Consider the following 18,057-nt stretch of genomic DNA (forward strand, 5'->3'; position numbering starts at 1 on the left):
AATGTAATGTGGTTAGTATTGCTTGGTTGAATATGTGTTATGAAAACATAAAGATTGTTGACATGTAGTGATTTTCAAATTTGAATTGGGTTGGTTTTGAGCACTACTTTTATTTCTCTCTCTCTCTCTCTCCCCCCTCCCCCAATCTCTTTTTTCAATTTTAGAAACTAGATTTCTTGATATGTTGTGGTCTTTTTGCCATTTTTTTACCATTACTCTATATCTGTTAGTTTAATATAGTTGTAGGTTTTTTTTAAAAAAAAACCTTTTGCAAGGCAAAGGGGATGCTTGTCATCTAACATTTGTCATTATGGTGAGAAGTGAAGTTGGTTAACGCCATTTTCATCTACAATGTATTTTGGCAGATGGATGCAGACTCTAGTTACTCTGTTCCTCATAATAGTTTGTGCCAATCTCCAGCTTGGTATTGGTAAATCAGTTTTCACTATGAAGGTAAAAGCTGTCGAGCAGATGTGGGAGCTTGAAAGGAACAAAAACATATTCCAAGTTCACAGCCTTTAGTCTTACTGTGAAATCTCCTTCTCATTCAGTTCCTACTGTCATATTCCCCTTCAACCATGTTTGAAACACCTAAGCCCATCAACACCACTTCAGTAGTAGCTTCTCTCAGCGCCTAGGCATCCATACACTTTGAAAATCCTACCATTTTACAAAGCCTGCAATTCGCAATTTGTGTTAAAAAATGGTAAGGAGCGTGAAGGTACATGTGGAGAGGAAGACTTTCTGGGTTAGGGCAGAGGATGAGGTCGGAGGAATTTGGTGTTCGATAACAGAGCACAGCAGAGGCTCTGTTTTTGTCTTAGGTTTTGAGAAGGAGGAGGTTAGTTGGTTGGTAGAACAGCTAACAAAGGCCATTGAGATGAAGATTTGTATGGGACTCAATAGAAAATTTAGAGGAAAAACCAGAGTACATCTTCTGGAGGTTTGTTTCAATGTTCATGGCAGGTTTATAAGATTATCAGAGTTCGCCTCTAATAGGAAGTCAACCTTTCTGGTAATACCTGAGGGAGATAATGGCAGGGGATGGGAACTTTTAAAGTCTACGTTGAACTCAATGTTGGTGGTCCCCTCTTCGAGTTTTGTTGGAAAGGGAAGGCAGAGCAGGGAAGGAAGGATATTGCACAAAAATGCGGGTCCCCTGCAACGTCCTATGCGAAGGTTGTCAGAGACGAAGGCCCGAGGAAGGGCGGCCTCGTTCCAGTTGGGAGATGGGTGAGGGCTGTGGTGTGTGAATGTCAAGAAGGTGATGTCAATTGGACTGAGGCCGGCCGGGCCATGGCGAGAAGGCTAGGGTACAAAGGCGTGGTGACAATCGTCCCATTTGCCAGAGGAAAGGGTTGTTTTTGTAGAAACCTTAAAGGAAGCTGTATCACTACACGAATCAAGGCCCATAAGGATTAAGGGCGGAATTACAGTCTCGTTGAGAAGATGGTCGCCGAAGGAAAATTCAGAAGTAGAGGGGAGATTCAAGGAAGGTTGGATAGAGTTAAGGGGTTTACCATTCCATTTATGGTCTGAGGTTCACTTGAAGAAAATTATGGAGCAGTGGGGGACGGTGATAGAGATCGATTGGCGAACTCTGAAACTTTTTTATCTTAGCAAAGCAAGGGTGAAAGTGGTAATGAAAGAACGATCGGTTCTCCCGGCTTTGGTTGAGGTGGTAGACGGGGGTTGGGACTTCACTATTTCAGTCGCAGTAGCCGTGAAGAATGAAGGTTGGCAGGTTAGAGAGATGGGTGAGTCAACTCGGCAACCGGCTGAGACTCACATGGGGACAGGTGGCAGCAAGTGGGTAGAGGAAGGTAGATCAACGGCTGATAAGGGTCCTATCTTAGGGCAGTTGACAGAACGTTGGAGTGGAGAAGTGGGCAAAAGGCGGAGAACGCTCCTGGGAGGACACGTGGGAAGAACAAGACGTTAGTGGGATACAGCTGGTCCCATCCTCCATTGCAATCGGATTCAAAAAGTCAAAGAGCTGAATCTGATGGGCCAAAGCAGGTTGGAGGGCCAAAGCCCAGTCAAGCCTCCAGGATGGGTTTCGGGCCTCCAATGTTAAGTCTAGAGCCCATCTTTTTAGTAAGCCCAGCCTACGGTCTGAAATAGAAGTGGGCTGGAAAAAGGAAACCAATGGGAAAGGCCCGTTTCAATTGTTGGCCAAGAAAAGGGAGACCATCAAGGCAGGCAGTCGAAGGGCCCGTCGAAGGGCCCTTTTCACAGTGCTCACTTCTCTGCAAAGGGGAAGGAGAAGGTGGATCGCGAGGATCCTGTAGATCAACAGAGGGAATCCGCGATGAAACGCGGTTCAAGGAAGCTGTCGAATGCTCCGCTTCCATCAAGATCTGAATGTCGACAAGGGGAGCGAAGCCGAAGCGAGCCACTCACGACTGAGAGATCGACGCTTCTCAGTGATAATCTTCTAATGGAAGATGGCTTCGACGTGAGAACACAGCTGGTTCAAGGATGTTCCGCGGAAGGACCGACGCCGACGAAGAACACGCGGAGCAGAGAAATCTTCTTAGGGTTCCTTGTTTGTCAAAGGGGAAGGAGAAGATGCGCAATACTGATAAAGGAGGAGACGGAGCAGGTTTTAAGGGATTTGTGGGTTGTTCTCATAGCTCAGTCATGGATCACCCTTCTAATCCCGCATCCAGAGAAAAAGGGCTCAACTTTGAGGGGAACTGTGGAATGACGGAAATGGAAATTCTTGAGGTATCTTCTCACCTTTTTTCTCAGCCTCATCTGCCTTTTCACTCTCCCCTCTCCGGTGTGACTCCTCCACACCCGAGCTCTTCTGCCATCGATCTCTCCATTCCAGCTTTTCAAGCCCAGTTTCCTACGAAAAACCGAGTGTTACCTGAATTTTTTTCAAAAAATGATGTCACTGGGACCTCTAGTATTGGATGTGTTGGCATCCCTAACCGTGATGTGGCGGTGCCCCAGCTGCCTAGATTGGATCTGTTGTCTGAAAGCTGTGTCAAGTCCAATCCTAGTTCGCATCTTGGGGCCCCTATTCTGGGCACAGCTAGCCAGGGAGACAATGAGTTCTCTCAGATGGATGGGTTCCAAATTGAAGGTCTTTCCCCTAGCAAAATGGCTAAAGTATGTGAGGTCTTAAACTCCTTGGATATTAAAGTGTATTCAAGGCGAAAGAACAGAGTCGCCATAGACAGTTGAGTTCTGTTGTCCTTGATTAGGTGCTATAGGGTCAGTGAGGTGGTGTTATGAAGATCACAAGTTGGAATATCAGGGGGTTGGGATCTAGGAAAAGAGAAGGTGGTTAAGGATTTTTTGCACCTTCAGAATCCGAATGTAGTGATGTTACAGGAAACAAAAAGAGAGGTGTGCGATAGAAGGTTTGTAGGAAGTGTCTGGTCGGTTAGGAATAAGAGTGGGCTGCTCTCCCGGCGTGTGGGGCTTCAGGAGGGATTTTAATCATTTGGGACTCAAAGAAATGAACAGTGAGGATGTGGTAATTGGATCTTTTTCTGTCTCAGTCAAGTTCTTGTTGGATGGATGTGGTCCATTGTGGTTATCCGCTATTTATGGCCAAACAGCTCCTTAATTAGGAAGGATTTTGGGTGGAGCTATCAGACCTTATGGCCTTACTTCTCCTTCATGGTGTGTAGGTGGTGATTCAATGTTATAAGGAGAAGTTCAGAAAAACTGGGTGGATCTAGATTCACTTCTAGCATGAGGACTTTGATGGCTTTATAAGAAAGTGAATTACATGATCCCCATTACGAAATGCCTCTTTTACTTGGTCAAATATGCAAGAGTCACGATGTGTAAGAGATTGGATCGGTTTCTCTATTCAAATGAGTGGGAGTTCTCATTTCCTCAAAGCCTTCAAGAAGTTCTCCCTAGATGGACATCAGATCATTGGCCGATTGTATTGGATACAACCCTTTCAAGTGGGTCCTACACCTTTTAGGTTTGAGAATATGTGGTTGCAACATCATAGTTTCAAAGAGAGCTTTAGCAGTTGGTGGAGAGAATTTGAAGGAAATGGTTGGGAAGGTCACAAGTTCATGAGGAAGCTACATTTGTTAAGGCAAAATTGAAAGATTGGAATAAGAATACTTTTGGAATGCTTAAGGAAAGGAAGAAAACCATATTGGATGAAATAGCTATCATTGATGCCAATGAACAAGAAGGGACTTTCTCTTCTGATCTAGCTGTTCAAAAGAGCTGTAAGAAAAGGGGAGCTAGAGGAAATAATAATGAGGGAAGAAATTCATTGGAGACAAAAGCCAAGGTAAAATGGGTTAAAGACGGGTACTGAACTCAAAGCTGTTCCACAAAGTGGCTAACGGGAGACGAAACAGGAATTTCATCAATTATTGGAGAATGAAAGGGGTTTGGTGTTGGACAATTCGAGAGCATCACAGAGGAGATACTACTTTATTTCAAAAGCTATACTCGAGTCTCCAGGTGAGTCGTGGAGTGTAGAGGGTATGAGTGGTCCCTATATTAGAAGAGAGCGCCTCTAGGTTGGATTCCCTTTTCTCCGAAGTAGAGATCTATAATGCATCTTTCAGTTAGATAGGGATAAGGCGCCGGGGCTGATGGTTTCACCATAGTAGTGTTTCAGGATTGTTGGGATGTGATCAAGGATGACTTAGTGAGGGTGTTTGCAGAGTTTCACAATAGCGGGATTATTAATCAAAACACCAATGCATCCTTATAGTTCTGTTGCCCAAAAAGAGTCAGTCAAGAAGATCTCGGATTTTAGACCTATCAGCCTGATCACTTGTCTCTATAAGGTAATAGCAAAAGTCTTGTCAGGGCGTCTAAGAGGAGTACTACAGGAGACCATCCACTACACTCAAGGTGCTTTTGTTAAAGGGAGGCAAATTCTGGATGCAGTTCTTATAGCCAATGAGATTGTGGATGAGAAAAGGCGATCAGGGGAGGAAGGAGTTGTATTCAAGATAGACTTCGAAAAGGCTTATGACCATGTTAAATGGGATTTTTTGGATCATGTGTTGGAGAAGAAGGGATTTAGTCCTAAATGGAGGAAATGGATGAGAGGTTGTTTGTCGTCGGTCTCTTATGCTATTCTAGTGAATGGTAATGCTAAAGGGTGGGTCAAGGCATCTAGAGGTTTAAGGCAAGGTGACCCTTTATCCCCTTTCCTGTTCACTATTGTTGCAGATGTGTTGAGTAGAATGTTGTTGAAAGCTGAAGAAAGAAGTTTGCTGGAGGGCTTCTGGGTAGGTAGAAATAGGTGTAGGGTGTCTCATCTGCAATTCGCAGACGATACCATCTTCTTTGCTAACTCTAGTGAGGAAGAATTGCAAACTCTTAAGAGTTTATTGTTAGTATTTGGTCAAGTTTCTGGGCTTAAAGTCAATCTTGATAAGAGTAATCTATTTGGTATCAACCTGGATCAGGATCATCTTTCTAGGTTAGCATTGTTGCTTGATTGCAAGGCTTCAGATTGGCCTATACTTTATCTGGGTCTTCCTTTGGGAGGGAATCCAACCGCTTGTGGTTTCTGGGACCCAGTGATTGAGAGAATTTCTAGGAGATTAGACGGGTGGCAAAAGGCTTACTTATCTTTCGGTGGTAGGATTACTCTCCTACACTCATGTCTTTCCCATATCCCTAGCTACTTTCTTTCTCTGTTTAAGATTCCTGCTTCAGTGGCTGCAAAAATTGAGAGGATGCAAAGGAACTTTCTTTGGTCAGGGATTGGGGAAGGCAAAAGAGACCATCTTGTTAGATGGGATGTTGTGTGTAAGCCGAGGGTAAAAGGGGGTTTGGGGATTGGGAAGATTCCTTTAAGGAATCGCGCTCTTTTAGGGAAATGGTTGTGGAGGTATCCTAGGGAGAGTACAGCTCTATGGCATCAGGTCATTCTTAGCATATACGGGACACACTCAAATGGTTGGGATGCCAACACTTTAGTCAGGTGGTCACATCGTTGCCCTTGGAAGGCCATTGCACAAGTCTTTCAGGATTTTTCCAAGTATACTCGGTTGGTCGTAGGAAACGGGGAAAGAATTCGCTTTTGGGAAGATTTATGGTGGGGGGACCAAATCTTCAAAGACCAATATCCAAGACTATTTAGAGTAGTAATGGATAAAAGTGTTCCCATATTTTCAATTCTTGGTTCGGATCGCCCTTTCTCATGGAACTTTAATTTCCGTCGTAGTCTAACCGATTATGAGATAGAAGATCTAGAACGCCTCATGTGTTCTATTGATTGTATGAATTTATCCACCTCCGCTTCAGATGCGAGATCTTGGTCCTTATTGTCTTCAGGACTGTTTACAGTCAAGTCCTTCTTTACAGCCTTATCCCAATCATCTGATTCATCTCCTTTGATCCCTTATAAGTTTGTATGGAAATCTCAAGTTCCCTTCAAAGTTAAGGCCTTTGTCTGGCTTGTGGCACACAAGAAGGTAAATACCAACGACTTGCTACAATTGAGGAGACCCCACAAAGCTCTTAGCCCTGACATCTGTAAGTTGTGTATGGGGCAAGGAGAATCTGCAGATCACCTATTCCTTCATTGTTCTGTGACTTTGGGGTTGTGGCACAGACTTTTTCAGCTAGCCAAGATGGATTGGGTCCCTCCGAAAAGCATATCAGACATGATGTTCATCAATTATAAAGGCTTTGGCAAATCCAAGAGAGGGTTGGTTTTGTGGCAAAATGCGTGCATAGCTTTAATTTGGGTTGTGTGGCAGGAAAGGAATGCTAGGATATTTGAGGACAAAGCTAGGAATTCAGAGAATCTTTGGGACTCCATTCATTTCATCGCTTCGTTTTGGGCTTTTTGCTCAACGGGGTTTAAGGGCATTCCCCTTAACATTTTACAACTAGATTGGCTAGCAGTGTGTAGGTCCAATGAGACGGTGTAGTGTCATGTTATCTTATTGTGTTGTTTAGTTTTTAATTCTGGCGGGAGGATTTCTCATCCTCCTTATGTACTATTTTATCTTATCAATATATTCATGTGTGGTTTCCTATCAAAAAAAAAAAAATATATAGTTATAGGTTTATTATTTTTGTTTTTTCATCCCATCTTCCCTTTTTCATCTACAAATGTTTTTGTAGTGTATATCATACATTAAAATATTTCTTGTGGAAACTCTCACTTACAATTCCATCTATTTAATTTTTTTAATAGTTAGGACACACACGTTAGAAGGTGCCTAACAAAGAAGGGATACAACCTAAGTATACCCACTAAATAGAAAGAGAGCAAAAAATGTTGATAACAACAAGGGAAAACAGTGTGAAGCACTACCTAAATTATCATTAAAATCTAAGAAAGAAACATTATTAACCACTTTATAAAACCAAGTAAATAAAGATTGAAGGAGAATATCTTTCACAATTAAAAATGGGACTAAATCTTCTTTTTAGGGAAATAACCATAAGCAACCAAATTTAGAGAATTGTAAAATGATTTAAACCAAAAGTGGCCATCTTTCATAGCCTTCTACATAACATTATCCTAAAAACCAGCCCAACCACATCTCGACTGAATGCAATTTAGAAACAACTCCATCAACTTTTAAGTACCAATCGTAAAAGGTCTTTAAAAAGAAAAGATTCCATTGACCTTGACTGTCATCCTTGTGTTGAGTTTGCTACCCGGTCCTTTTGTTGAGAAGCAATAATGAAAAATCTTGGAAAAAGATTCTCTTTGAGGAGCATCCATACACCAAGCATCATTCAAAAACCTTTTCCTACACCAATCTCTTGTACAAATGCTAGTCTTAGAATGGAAAGAAACCTAACCTCTCTTATTCACCTTCTAGAGACTTATTCTATACAATTTACGCACTTCCGCTTCCCTATACATATTGCTTTCCTTCAAAGCCAATTATGCTTAATGGAAATATCTTAATATCCATTTTCCAAAACCTAAAAAATACCCTTAATGTCCAATCTTTCCTTTGCCTTATTGGAACAAATAGGTGCCATACTTGGCTAGGTCTATTGCAATTCACCCCCTTCTTGAAGAAACCTTTTGAATTTTTTCAGAGTGAATCCTTTCCCTTGGAATTATGAATATAACATATAGACAAGCTAGAGAGTACTTTTAATCAAACATCAAATCTTCGCCCCTAGATAGATATTGCTTTTTTGAATGGACTTACTTTTCTCAGAACCCTACCTCGATTAAATCCTAAACTAGCCTTACTTCAAAGGAGCACCTAATAGCAAGCCCCACTAGGTAGAAATAAAATGACCAATCCTACTCCCCTGGATAAATATTACTTTTCTGAATGGGCTTTCTTTTCTCAGAACCCTATCTCAACTAGATCCTAAACTAGCCTTAGTTCAATGGAGCACCAAATAGCTAGCCCCACTAGGTAGAAATAAAATGACCAATCCTACAACCCTAAATCGAGACTAGAGTTTCCATATTATCATTCTCTCTAATGAAAATGAGTTGATTTTTCTCCAAAATTGATCTTTAGTCCTGACATTGCCTGACAGCAAAAGAAGACTTGTATCACAAAATCTAAACATGGTGGACCTTATACAACACAAGAGTATTAATGACAAGGAGCAAGTGTGGAATGTCCCGCCCTTCTCCGTCCTTGGCTCTCACCTTAAAGTCATTGATAAAGGCACCCATTGAAGCCTTGCAAAGTAAAACAACATAGAGTTTTCATCTCTAACACAAAAGGATAGGGAGAGAACCGGTTCATTGCCTTAAGCGAACTGGAAAGTTGGAAGAGGTCACTTTAACCAATGCTGATAACCTAACGTTGAAGAGCAGAATTTGATCAACCTAATCTATTTCTCACAAAAGCTTATTTTTTTCTCATAATTAACAGGAGAAGGTTTCAATTCACATGATCATTAACCTTTTCCATGTCCAACTTGCAAGCCATAACTATCCTCAAACTTTTGAACATAGAGTTAATAATCTCATTGGAGCCAAGACCTTAGCCAAGAGTTGGTATTAGCCCCTTTCCGTCCTCACTCCTATGACCTTTCTACCCACCCATAGGTATGAAGTTCTAAATATCCTTTATCCCTCTCCTTTAGGAACCAAGAAATTAAAAGTTGCATCCAAATTCTTCTTGGAATAACCAAACTAGAAAAATAATCAGAAAATCCATCACCTCTCTTTCAAGGAAACAGATCACATTGAACTCCCTGCTGATACACCAAGGGTATGTCACAGCCTGCTAACTGTATCCTGAAAAGCCACCCTTTCCACATCCAACAGTGGACCATGTAATCTCAACAAAACCAAGCAACGTCATCCCCACAGTTTTGAAAATAATGAAGCGTGCATCTCCTCACTGGGCATAGAGTTCAGTTTTGTCTCTTATAGACAGACCGTATCAACCCTATGAGCCCTCAGAAAGGTATTTAATCATCTTTCTTTTACCTGCCCTTTGAGATTCCAAGAAAGGTTACTGAGCTTCATCGGTCAACTTTCAAGAGAGTCCAACTGCTTGCATCACCAGCTCCCTTGCCTGAATCCATGTCCCTATTATAATCAGCTGACTCAATTTTTACAATTCATCTTTGTTGGAGCCTTACCTCCTGCTCCTTTTTTTTTTTTTTGTTTTTTGATAAGTAAATATATTAATCAAAAGGAGAAAACACCAAAAACCGGTGCCCTCGAAGTATACAGGGAGTATACACACCACCTTCCCTAACTAGGAGCCTACCCAATCTACAAAACTTACAAGAGAAGAATGACTCTCTACTAAGGAACCCTTGATCCAAGACCAAAGATTACATACAAAAGAATTTTTCAACTTTTGAAGTGAGAGTTCCTCATTCCCGAACGCTAGCCTATTTCTCTCCTTCCAAACTGACCAAAATATACATAAATGAGCCATTTTCCAAGCCCTCTTGTGCCTTTTCCCCACAAACCCTTCATTCCAACCAAAGGGTTGCCTTCACCGTACACGAAAGAGTCCAATATACACCAAAAAGGGAGAAAAGAAGGTTCCACAGGACCCGCGTCTTGACACAATGAAGTAAGAGATGATCTACCGTTTCTTCTTCGGCTAGACAAAGAAAGCACCTATTTGCCAAAAAGAACCCCCTCCTTTGAAGTTGCTCCTGAGTTAATACTTTACCCTAGGAAGCCAAGCTAGAACCTTGCCATGCCTGACATGATTAGATGTGCAACTGCAATTCATGATCTTCTTCTCAATCCATTCAAAAGAAGCTCCCAAATGTTTAATAACAGAGCAAATTTACCTCTGGCCTGCCCTGCCCTGGAGGAACTCTCTTACTCCTGCTAGAACTTCCCTTCCCAAGATGAGGCTGCTCACTATTCACTTGCTACATTTGTGGAAGCTCAGCATACCTGATGTCATGTTGCATGAGCCACTGTCACACCATTGAAACCAAGGCTGCAAAAATTAATTAATTTAACTTGGATGGATGAACACTATGTTTGGCTAATGACCCAGTTCTATGACTGTTTAGTTTATTACTACATGAGTAGAATCTGACAAGACAGTACTACCCATATTGTGTCAGAATTCAAAACATCAACTGGGGACTGTGAACTGCCCTTTCTGTATTTTAATGTCCAATATACTGGTCTTATTGTTGTCCTTGGTTGTGCATTTTTCATAAATATCTACTTACCATTGAATCCCTACCAACACTACTCAGGTAAATGTTTTGATGCATACTGCGGAAGTAACCTTTCATCTCAGCAGCTTGCTGTGATAGAGAAATTGAAAAGTGTCATGCTGCCCAAGACCAAAAGAGCTTTTTGCTGCTATTCACACAGAAGTTGAGGAGAAGCACCAGCCAGAATGTGTAGGGAAGTCTGAGTTGGAGCCAGCCAACAATAAGTTACATGATGAAGAGCCATCCTCATCGCACATTTTAACTCTGGAAAATGGTGGGGCTTGTACAAAGCCTGCAATTCGCAAACCATCCTTTGATGGCACCGATGAGCAAAATGATAGTGCTGTTGCCTTTGAAGTCAAGGCACATGCAATCATTTAGATGTAGGAGGAGATCAGAAAGTTTCAATTGAAAACAATCCCATTAATGGGAAAGGCTTGACAGTGCAGGGACTGTAACTAATGAAGAATCTGCTACCATGCTTCCTGTTGAGAAGCTTTCTGTAAGTAGCCTGAAAGTGGAGGAAGAAGGCATGGAATTTGATGTCAAATCTGATAGGGACATGTTAGATATTGAATTTCAGAAAGAAGAAGGTTATTCTGACGTGGTTACTAAATGTGGAAATTATAGAGGCAAAGATGCTGTTTTTGATATGAGAAGTAGAAAAAATGAAGTAAAAATGCCATTTCGAGCAAAATAAATGAAGCTTCTTGTTTGCCATCAAAAGGAAAAATTGGCATTGATGTGATGGATAAACTAGAGAGGAGGTAGATGTGAGAGAGGCCGAGGTAGAAAGAGAAGCGAAAGACAAAACATTTTGCTTCAGTTGCCAGTCAAAAAAATTAACAAAACAGATTACTAGCACCACAGAGTCTGAGAATGGAAGGGGAGCCAAAGTGGAAAAAAGTGAAAGACAAGAAGAGGTTGATGCTGTTTTCTCTGATATACATTGTTCAACAAATGAAGCGCTCCAGCAAGGTGAGTTTTCTGATGATCATATGGCTTCTGGAAATAAGTTGGTTGGATTTGACAAAGAAGGGGGAGGTGCTGTTTGGGACATTTTCCGGAGACAGGATGTTCCCAAGCTCCAGGAGTATCTCAGAAAACATCACAGGGAATTCAGGCATACCCACTGCTCTCCAGTTGAGCAGGTAAACAATGCATCAAAAAGTATTATACTTTTAATAGTATTCTACTTGAATTATAAGCCAATTGCTTGCATATGTCAATCTACTGGTTCAATATTCAATATATTAAGTCTTAGTTTCTCTTCATATTTGGTTTAGAAACTTAGTTGGAGTAAACTTGTTCAATGATATTCTCCCTTGTTATTTTGTACTTTCATAAAGAAGGAATATTCCTGATAAGCAAAATATAGGTTTTTGATGGCAGTCCCATGTGTATATTATTTTACTGCTTCAGTGATCAAGTCCAATTTTAATTGAAGGATCATGAGAGATTTGTTGGAATGTGCATAGATCTTTAATCTCCTTAGTTTTCTTTAATTTCTTTATTTTCTTCTGTATTTTCTTAATTCTGATTTAATTTGTTAATTCTGATTCTATACAATATTTTCTAGTTGACATTTCTAGTTAGAAAAACTTCGGTTAAGGAGAATCAAGATATAAGTAAATCGTAAATATTTATTTTTCTTTCTCTGTTTGTATCTTAAGCTGTATATATTGTTTTGTAATTACAAAAATCAATGAGTTTTTTTTGACAGAATTTATCTGTTCAACATGGTATCAGAGTAGTTTTTTCTCTAAAATTTCTTTCTGGTTCAGCTTTTGGTTCAGTCTCACTGGTCTTCATTGCCAGAATCTTGCTTTTCCCTCATCAGCCTTCATTGTCGAAGCTCCTTGAAGATCCAGTTTTTTGTTTTCCTTCTTAACCTTCAACTCTTTGTTTTCCTTAACCTCGTTTGAGTTCTTTTGAAAAATGTCTGAACTCTCAAAGTGATCCCTTTGAAAAAAAATCAACTCAATGGAAAGTGGTGAATCTTGGGGACAATTCTACACTGCAGATTACAGTAAAAAAACTTGATGGTCATAATTTCCTTGATTGGTCTCAAGCTGCAAAATTATATCTCAGTAGTAAAGGGAAAATGGAATGTATACTTAGGACAATTAAAGAACCAGATTCTAGTAACCCAAAGTTTGATTGATGGGGTGCCTAAAATTTCACGATGATATCATGGTTGCAAATTCTATGCAACTAGAGGTTGGTTAAATTTATCCTTTTCTCTCAACAGCAAAGGTGATATGGGATGCTATTGCTCAGATGTATTCCAAGATGGGAGATTTGCAGAGATCTATGAGTTAAAAAATAGAATCTGTGACACCAAGCAACAATAGTCCTGGTTGACATTATAGTATAACAAATTCCGGAGCTTGTGGTAGGAATTGGAACATTACCAGCATTTTGAGATGGAATCCACTACTAACTAAAACAGCAAAGATGAAAAAACTGCTTGACTAAGAATGGATATTTGAGTTTTTTGTTGGAAAAGACTGTTTCCTTGCTAAGAGGGATCTATGCTCGTGTTTGGAGTGAGGAGAGCAAAAGAACAGTTACGTTGGGACCTTTTACACTAAAAAATTCTGCACTAAATTCGGTTACTGGATTTCATAAAGCAGGGCAGAAAGAGGTGAGGATAAATATTCAAGGTGGTGCAAATATTGTAATAAGTTGAGGCATACAAAGGAGACATGCTGGAAATTACATGGCAAACCACAATCTGGACAAAAAGGGGATAAATTGGCTTACAAGAATAACAAGGTGTTTCAGAGTGTTATTCAAGCTACACCAGAAGAACCAATCTGACACCCCCCCTCCTCCTGTCTACTTCAAGGAGAGCCCCATTCACAAAGGAACAAGTAGACCTCTTGTACAAAATGGTTGGTCAAGCATAAAATGTGCCTTCTTCCTGTGTTTTTGCACATTCAGGTAATATCTACTCTTGCAATTTCTCTTTCTCCAAGACCCTGGATAATTGATTCAAGGGCCACAGATCACATGGCCAATGATGCTAGTTATTTTCTAACCTATTTTTTATTCCATTTCTTTTCTAAACTATTTTCCTTGTTCAAAAAGCAAGGTAAAAGTGGTTGATGGGTCTTTTACCCCTCTTAGTGAAAAAAGGACAGATTTCTATTCCTCTCTCTTTGACACACTCTTCTGTACTTCATATGCCCAAAGTTTCATTAACTTCTTGTCCATCAGCAATATCTCTAAGTCCCTTAATTGTTTTTTGTGACTTTCTTTCCTGATTATTATGTTTTTCAGGACGTAACAACAGGTAGGATAGTTGGTAGTGCTAAAGGATTGTACTATTTGGAAGCTAAGGGAACATCTATCCACACGTATCATAGTGGAAAATGTGAACAAGTGAAAGAAATCTGGCTGCATCACCTATGGCATGGCCATCCCTATTTCATGTCCTTAAAAACTGTATTCCAATCTTTGCTCTAGTCTAGATTTTTCCAAATTTAAATGTGAGAGTTGTGAATTGGCAAGAAAACATCATGTCTTCAAATAATAAAATATCTTTGATTTCTTTCTCTTCATAATGACGTTTGAGGTTCATTGCAGTTAGCTCCTTCTCAAGTTATAAATGGTTTGTCACTCTTATAGATGATTGTACTTGGGTCCTTTGGTGTATCTTCTCAAAAATAAGTTTGAAGTTTCTTCTACTTTAAAAAATTTCCATACTAAGGTTCAAACTCAATTTGACCCTAAACTATAAATTGGATAATGGGTAGTGGTTGTGAATATTTCAATAATGCTTTTGGGATATTACTAAACGGAGTGACAGAGAGAAAATAGACATCTTCTTGAGGTTGCTCGAGCTTTGATGTTTACCTAAAAATGCTCCTACACATATGGCGTGAGGCCGTTCTTACTACTACATTTCTCATAAATCATATGTCTTTAACAAATCCTTAACTCCACTACTCCTATTTATACCTTGTGTATCTATTTCCCTTTTGAAAATTTATTTCTCTCTCTTCTTCTTAGGGTGTTTGGTTGTGTTGTTCTTGTCCATGCTCATAGTAAGGAAAAATCTAAACTAGATCCAGAGGCTCTCAAGTGTTTATTTTTGGGATACTCATCAACTAAAAAAAGGTTACAAGTGTTACCACCCTCCAACATGTAGAAGATTTGTTTCTATGGATGTGAGATTTTTTGAAGATCAAACCTACTTTTCCATGATTAATCTCAAGGGGAGAAAAATTATAAGGAAGATTAGTCTTAGATAATCCCATTCCTCGTTTTACATGAAAAAAAATGAGGCGCAACAATGGGCGGAAGCTGAAAATGATGAAGGATGGGCTTAGAAAACAATAATAAAAGTAAACCAGAAAAGGAAGCTAGAATTGAATCACCAATGGCTACCAGACCTAAAAATGAAGTGGAGTTTCTGACTTATTCAAGGAGGGAAAAAAAAAAAAGGCAATTATGAGAATATGTTGGAAGACCCTCTCTGTCCCTCACACAACTAGTCATCCGACCTTGATTTAGGTATGACTCATTCCATTCCTTTTTCTCCTAGCTTTGATTCAGATCTCTATATATCTATTGCTATTAGGAAATGTACTAGAGCTTGCACTAAACACCCTATTTCTAATTTCCTGTAGCTTCATGGACTTAATTCTAAATATAAGGCCTTCATTGGTCACTTGGCTTGTGAAACTATTCCTAAAACTATACAAGAGGCTTTAAAAGATTTTAGATGGAGATTGACTATCCTTGAAGAGATGAGAGGATTGTATAAAAATAATGTTTGGGAGATTGGTGAGCTATCTAAGGGGAAGAAATCAGTTGGGTGCAAGTTGGTTTTCATTGTAAAATATAAAGCATATGGGTTCATTGGAAGAGGCAGTACTTTAAGGATGAAGACTAACTTTGGTAAAGAGCACTCTTTCTAGCTTACCAATCTACTACATATCTTTATTTGTTATCCCCTGTACGGTAAGTTTAAGATTGGAGAATATTCAAAGGGACTTCCTTTGAGGGGGAGGAGATCTCCAAAGTAGGCCTCACATGGTGAACTAGTCAATGGCCCACATGGATAAAAAGGATGGGGGCTTGGGTATAAGAAAATTGTCTACTCTGAATAAGGCCCTTCTTGGAAAATGGTGTTGGAGATTCGTATAAAAGAATGAGTTCCTATGGAAACATGTGATTGCAGGGAAGTATGAGGAGGAAGAGGGGGGGTTGGTGTCCTAGAGATTCAAAGGACGGTTATGGTTTGGGCCTGTGGAAGGCTGTTAGGAGCGGATGGAAGGAGTTTAACAAAAGGGTTGAATATAGGTAGGAAATGGTAGGAGAGTGAGACTTTGAAAGGACAAGTGGTGTGGTGAGGATTCCTTAGATGAGGCTTTCCCAGAGTTGTTCTCAATAGCCTCCACTAAAGATGCCTGAGTAGACCAAATATGAGAGTAGTTAGCGGAAGTAGGTTGTTGGGGTCCAGTGTTCGCAAGACAAAAAGGGTGTTGAAAGTTTTTTTCAAAAGGTTGCAAGGGCAGGCGATCAGAAGAGGTGCTGAGGATGTCATGGTTTGGTGGGTGTCAAAGGGAGACATCTTTATGGATAAATCCTTTTATTCATCTTAACAATTTATAGATTGAAGGTGTTCTCTTTAGGCATTATGTGGAACTCTTAGGTCTCGAGGATGGTTAATTTTTCTTAACTTTGACTTTGGATTAGCTAAAAAGAAAGGGTTGGTGTTTACCAAGCAGGTGTTATTTGTGTTAAGGAGAGGTCAAATTAGCAAATCATATTCTTCTTAACTATCTCAAAGCAGCCATGCTTTTACAACTTATTTTTGCTTTGTTTGGTGTTTAGTGGGTGATGCCACCTTGAGTTATTGATGCCCTTCTTAGTTAGCATGGATCTTTTGTAGGGAAGAAAAGGAAGGTGTAGAGAGCAACTCATTTTTGTTTATTTTGGACCTTATGGAAGGAGAGAAATTGAAGAGCCTTTGAAAATTCTGAAATGGAGGACCAAACAATTATACGGTCCATCACGTACATGTTTTTGGATTGGGTCAAGGAGCATTTAGGTTTTAACTCATTGTCCTTATTTGATTTTATTGTTTGGCTATTTTGTAAGTGAGGCGAGGGTGTTGTTTTTTTGTGTAGCCCTCTTCTTTTTTGACCTTAGGTGTCTTGTATACATCGTGTATACTTTTGTGCACTCTTTATCAGGCCTTTTTAATACAATTGCTTCTACCTATCAAAAAGAAAAAGGTAAGGCTAGATTAGTGGCCTAGTGATATACTCAAAACTTGTGTAGTTGATTATCAAGAAGCTTTTACATCGGTTGCAAAGATGAATACAATTAGAGTTCTTATAACCCTAGTTGCAAATTTTGATTGGCCTTTACATCAGTGTAATGTTAGAATTGTTTTTTTTTTTAATATGAAATCTAGAAGATGAGGTCTGCATGAGCATGCCTTCTGGTTTTGAGGACAACTATTGGTGTGGGCAAGTGTGTAAATTAGAGTTCTTATAAATGGTTTACTGTTCTCATGGAAAAATCACTTTAAGGTTGAATCCTATATGAATGTGGACCAGGCAGGGTAAACCATGAATTGCATGTCAACTTCTAGTTATCCCACTTTTGTGGGAGGAAATTTAGTCGCTTGGAGAAGAAGGAAAGAAAAACCATGTGACAAAATCTAGTGTAGAGGCTAAGTTTTGAACAAGGAATATGTGAACTACTTTGGTTGGAGGTAATTCTAAAAGAATTAAGGGTGTAGAAGAACTTATGAAACTATTGTAATAATAAAACAACCATCAGCATTGCACATGATCTTGTACAATATGATAGGACAAAACATGTTGAAGTTGATAGACACTTCATCAACGAAAAAAAATTGATAGTAGACATATTTGCACACCATTTATTCCAGCTAGTAGACAACTTCTGATATTTTCACAAAGGGTGTTTCAAGTCTGACTTTCAAGATATCACATGCAAGTTGGGGATTGAAAATATTTTCAAAGTAGCTTGAGAGGGAGTGTTAGAATGTGCATTGATCTTTAATCTCCTTAGTTTCCTTTAATTTCCTTAATTTTCTCCTATATTTTCTTAATTATGATTTGATTTGTTAATTCCTGATTTTGTACAATATTTTCTAATTGATATTCTATTCTATTTGGGAAAGCTTAATTGCAAATATTTATTTTCCTTTTTCTATTCGTATCCTAAGTTGTATATTTTCCTTTGTAATTACCAAAATCAATAAGCGTGTTTCTCACACAATTTCTTCTAGTCTTCAATAAGATTTGCTTCAAATCGAAATTGGAAACTATAAAAGGAATCTTTCCCTGTATTATAGGAGAATATGAAAGTGATATAACAAAAGAAAGACATAACTTATGAAACATGTTCTTAAATCTACAAGATAAACATCATTCCTACAATGCTAATTTTTCATTTATATGAAAGAGC

General features: G+C 39.4%; 1 protein-coding gene across 1 annotated transcript in view; it reads left to right on the forward strand.

The window, feature by feature from the left end:
- The window catches only part of LOC117913221 (lysine-specific demethylase JMJ25-like), a 76,844-nt gene that overhangs the window by 37,289 nt on the left and 21,498 nt on the right, over nucleotides 1–18,057 (forward strand). Inside the window, exons 8-10 of the mRNA XM_034828183.1 lie at nucleotides 10,639–10,691; nucleotides 11,035–11,272; nucleotides 11,433–11,750. Of these exons, the coding sequence (XP_034684074.1) occupies nucleotides 10,639–10,691; nucleotides 11,035–11,272; nucleotides 11,433–11,750 (609 nt within the window). The remainder of the gene's footprint in view (nucleotides 1–10,638; nucleotides 10,692–11,034; nucleotides 11,273–11,432; nucleotides 11,751–18,057) is intronic.

This window comes from Vitis riparia, chromosome 4 (genome assembly GCF_004353265.1).
Source record: "Vitis riparia cultivar Riparia Gloire de Montpellier isolate 1030 chromosome 4, EGFV_Vit.rip_1.0, whole genome shotgun sequence".
In the NCBI taxonomy this organism is placed as follows: domain Eukaryota; kingdom Viridiplantae; phylum Streptophyta; class Magnoliopsida; order Vitales; family Vitaceae; genus Vitis; species Vitis riparia.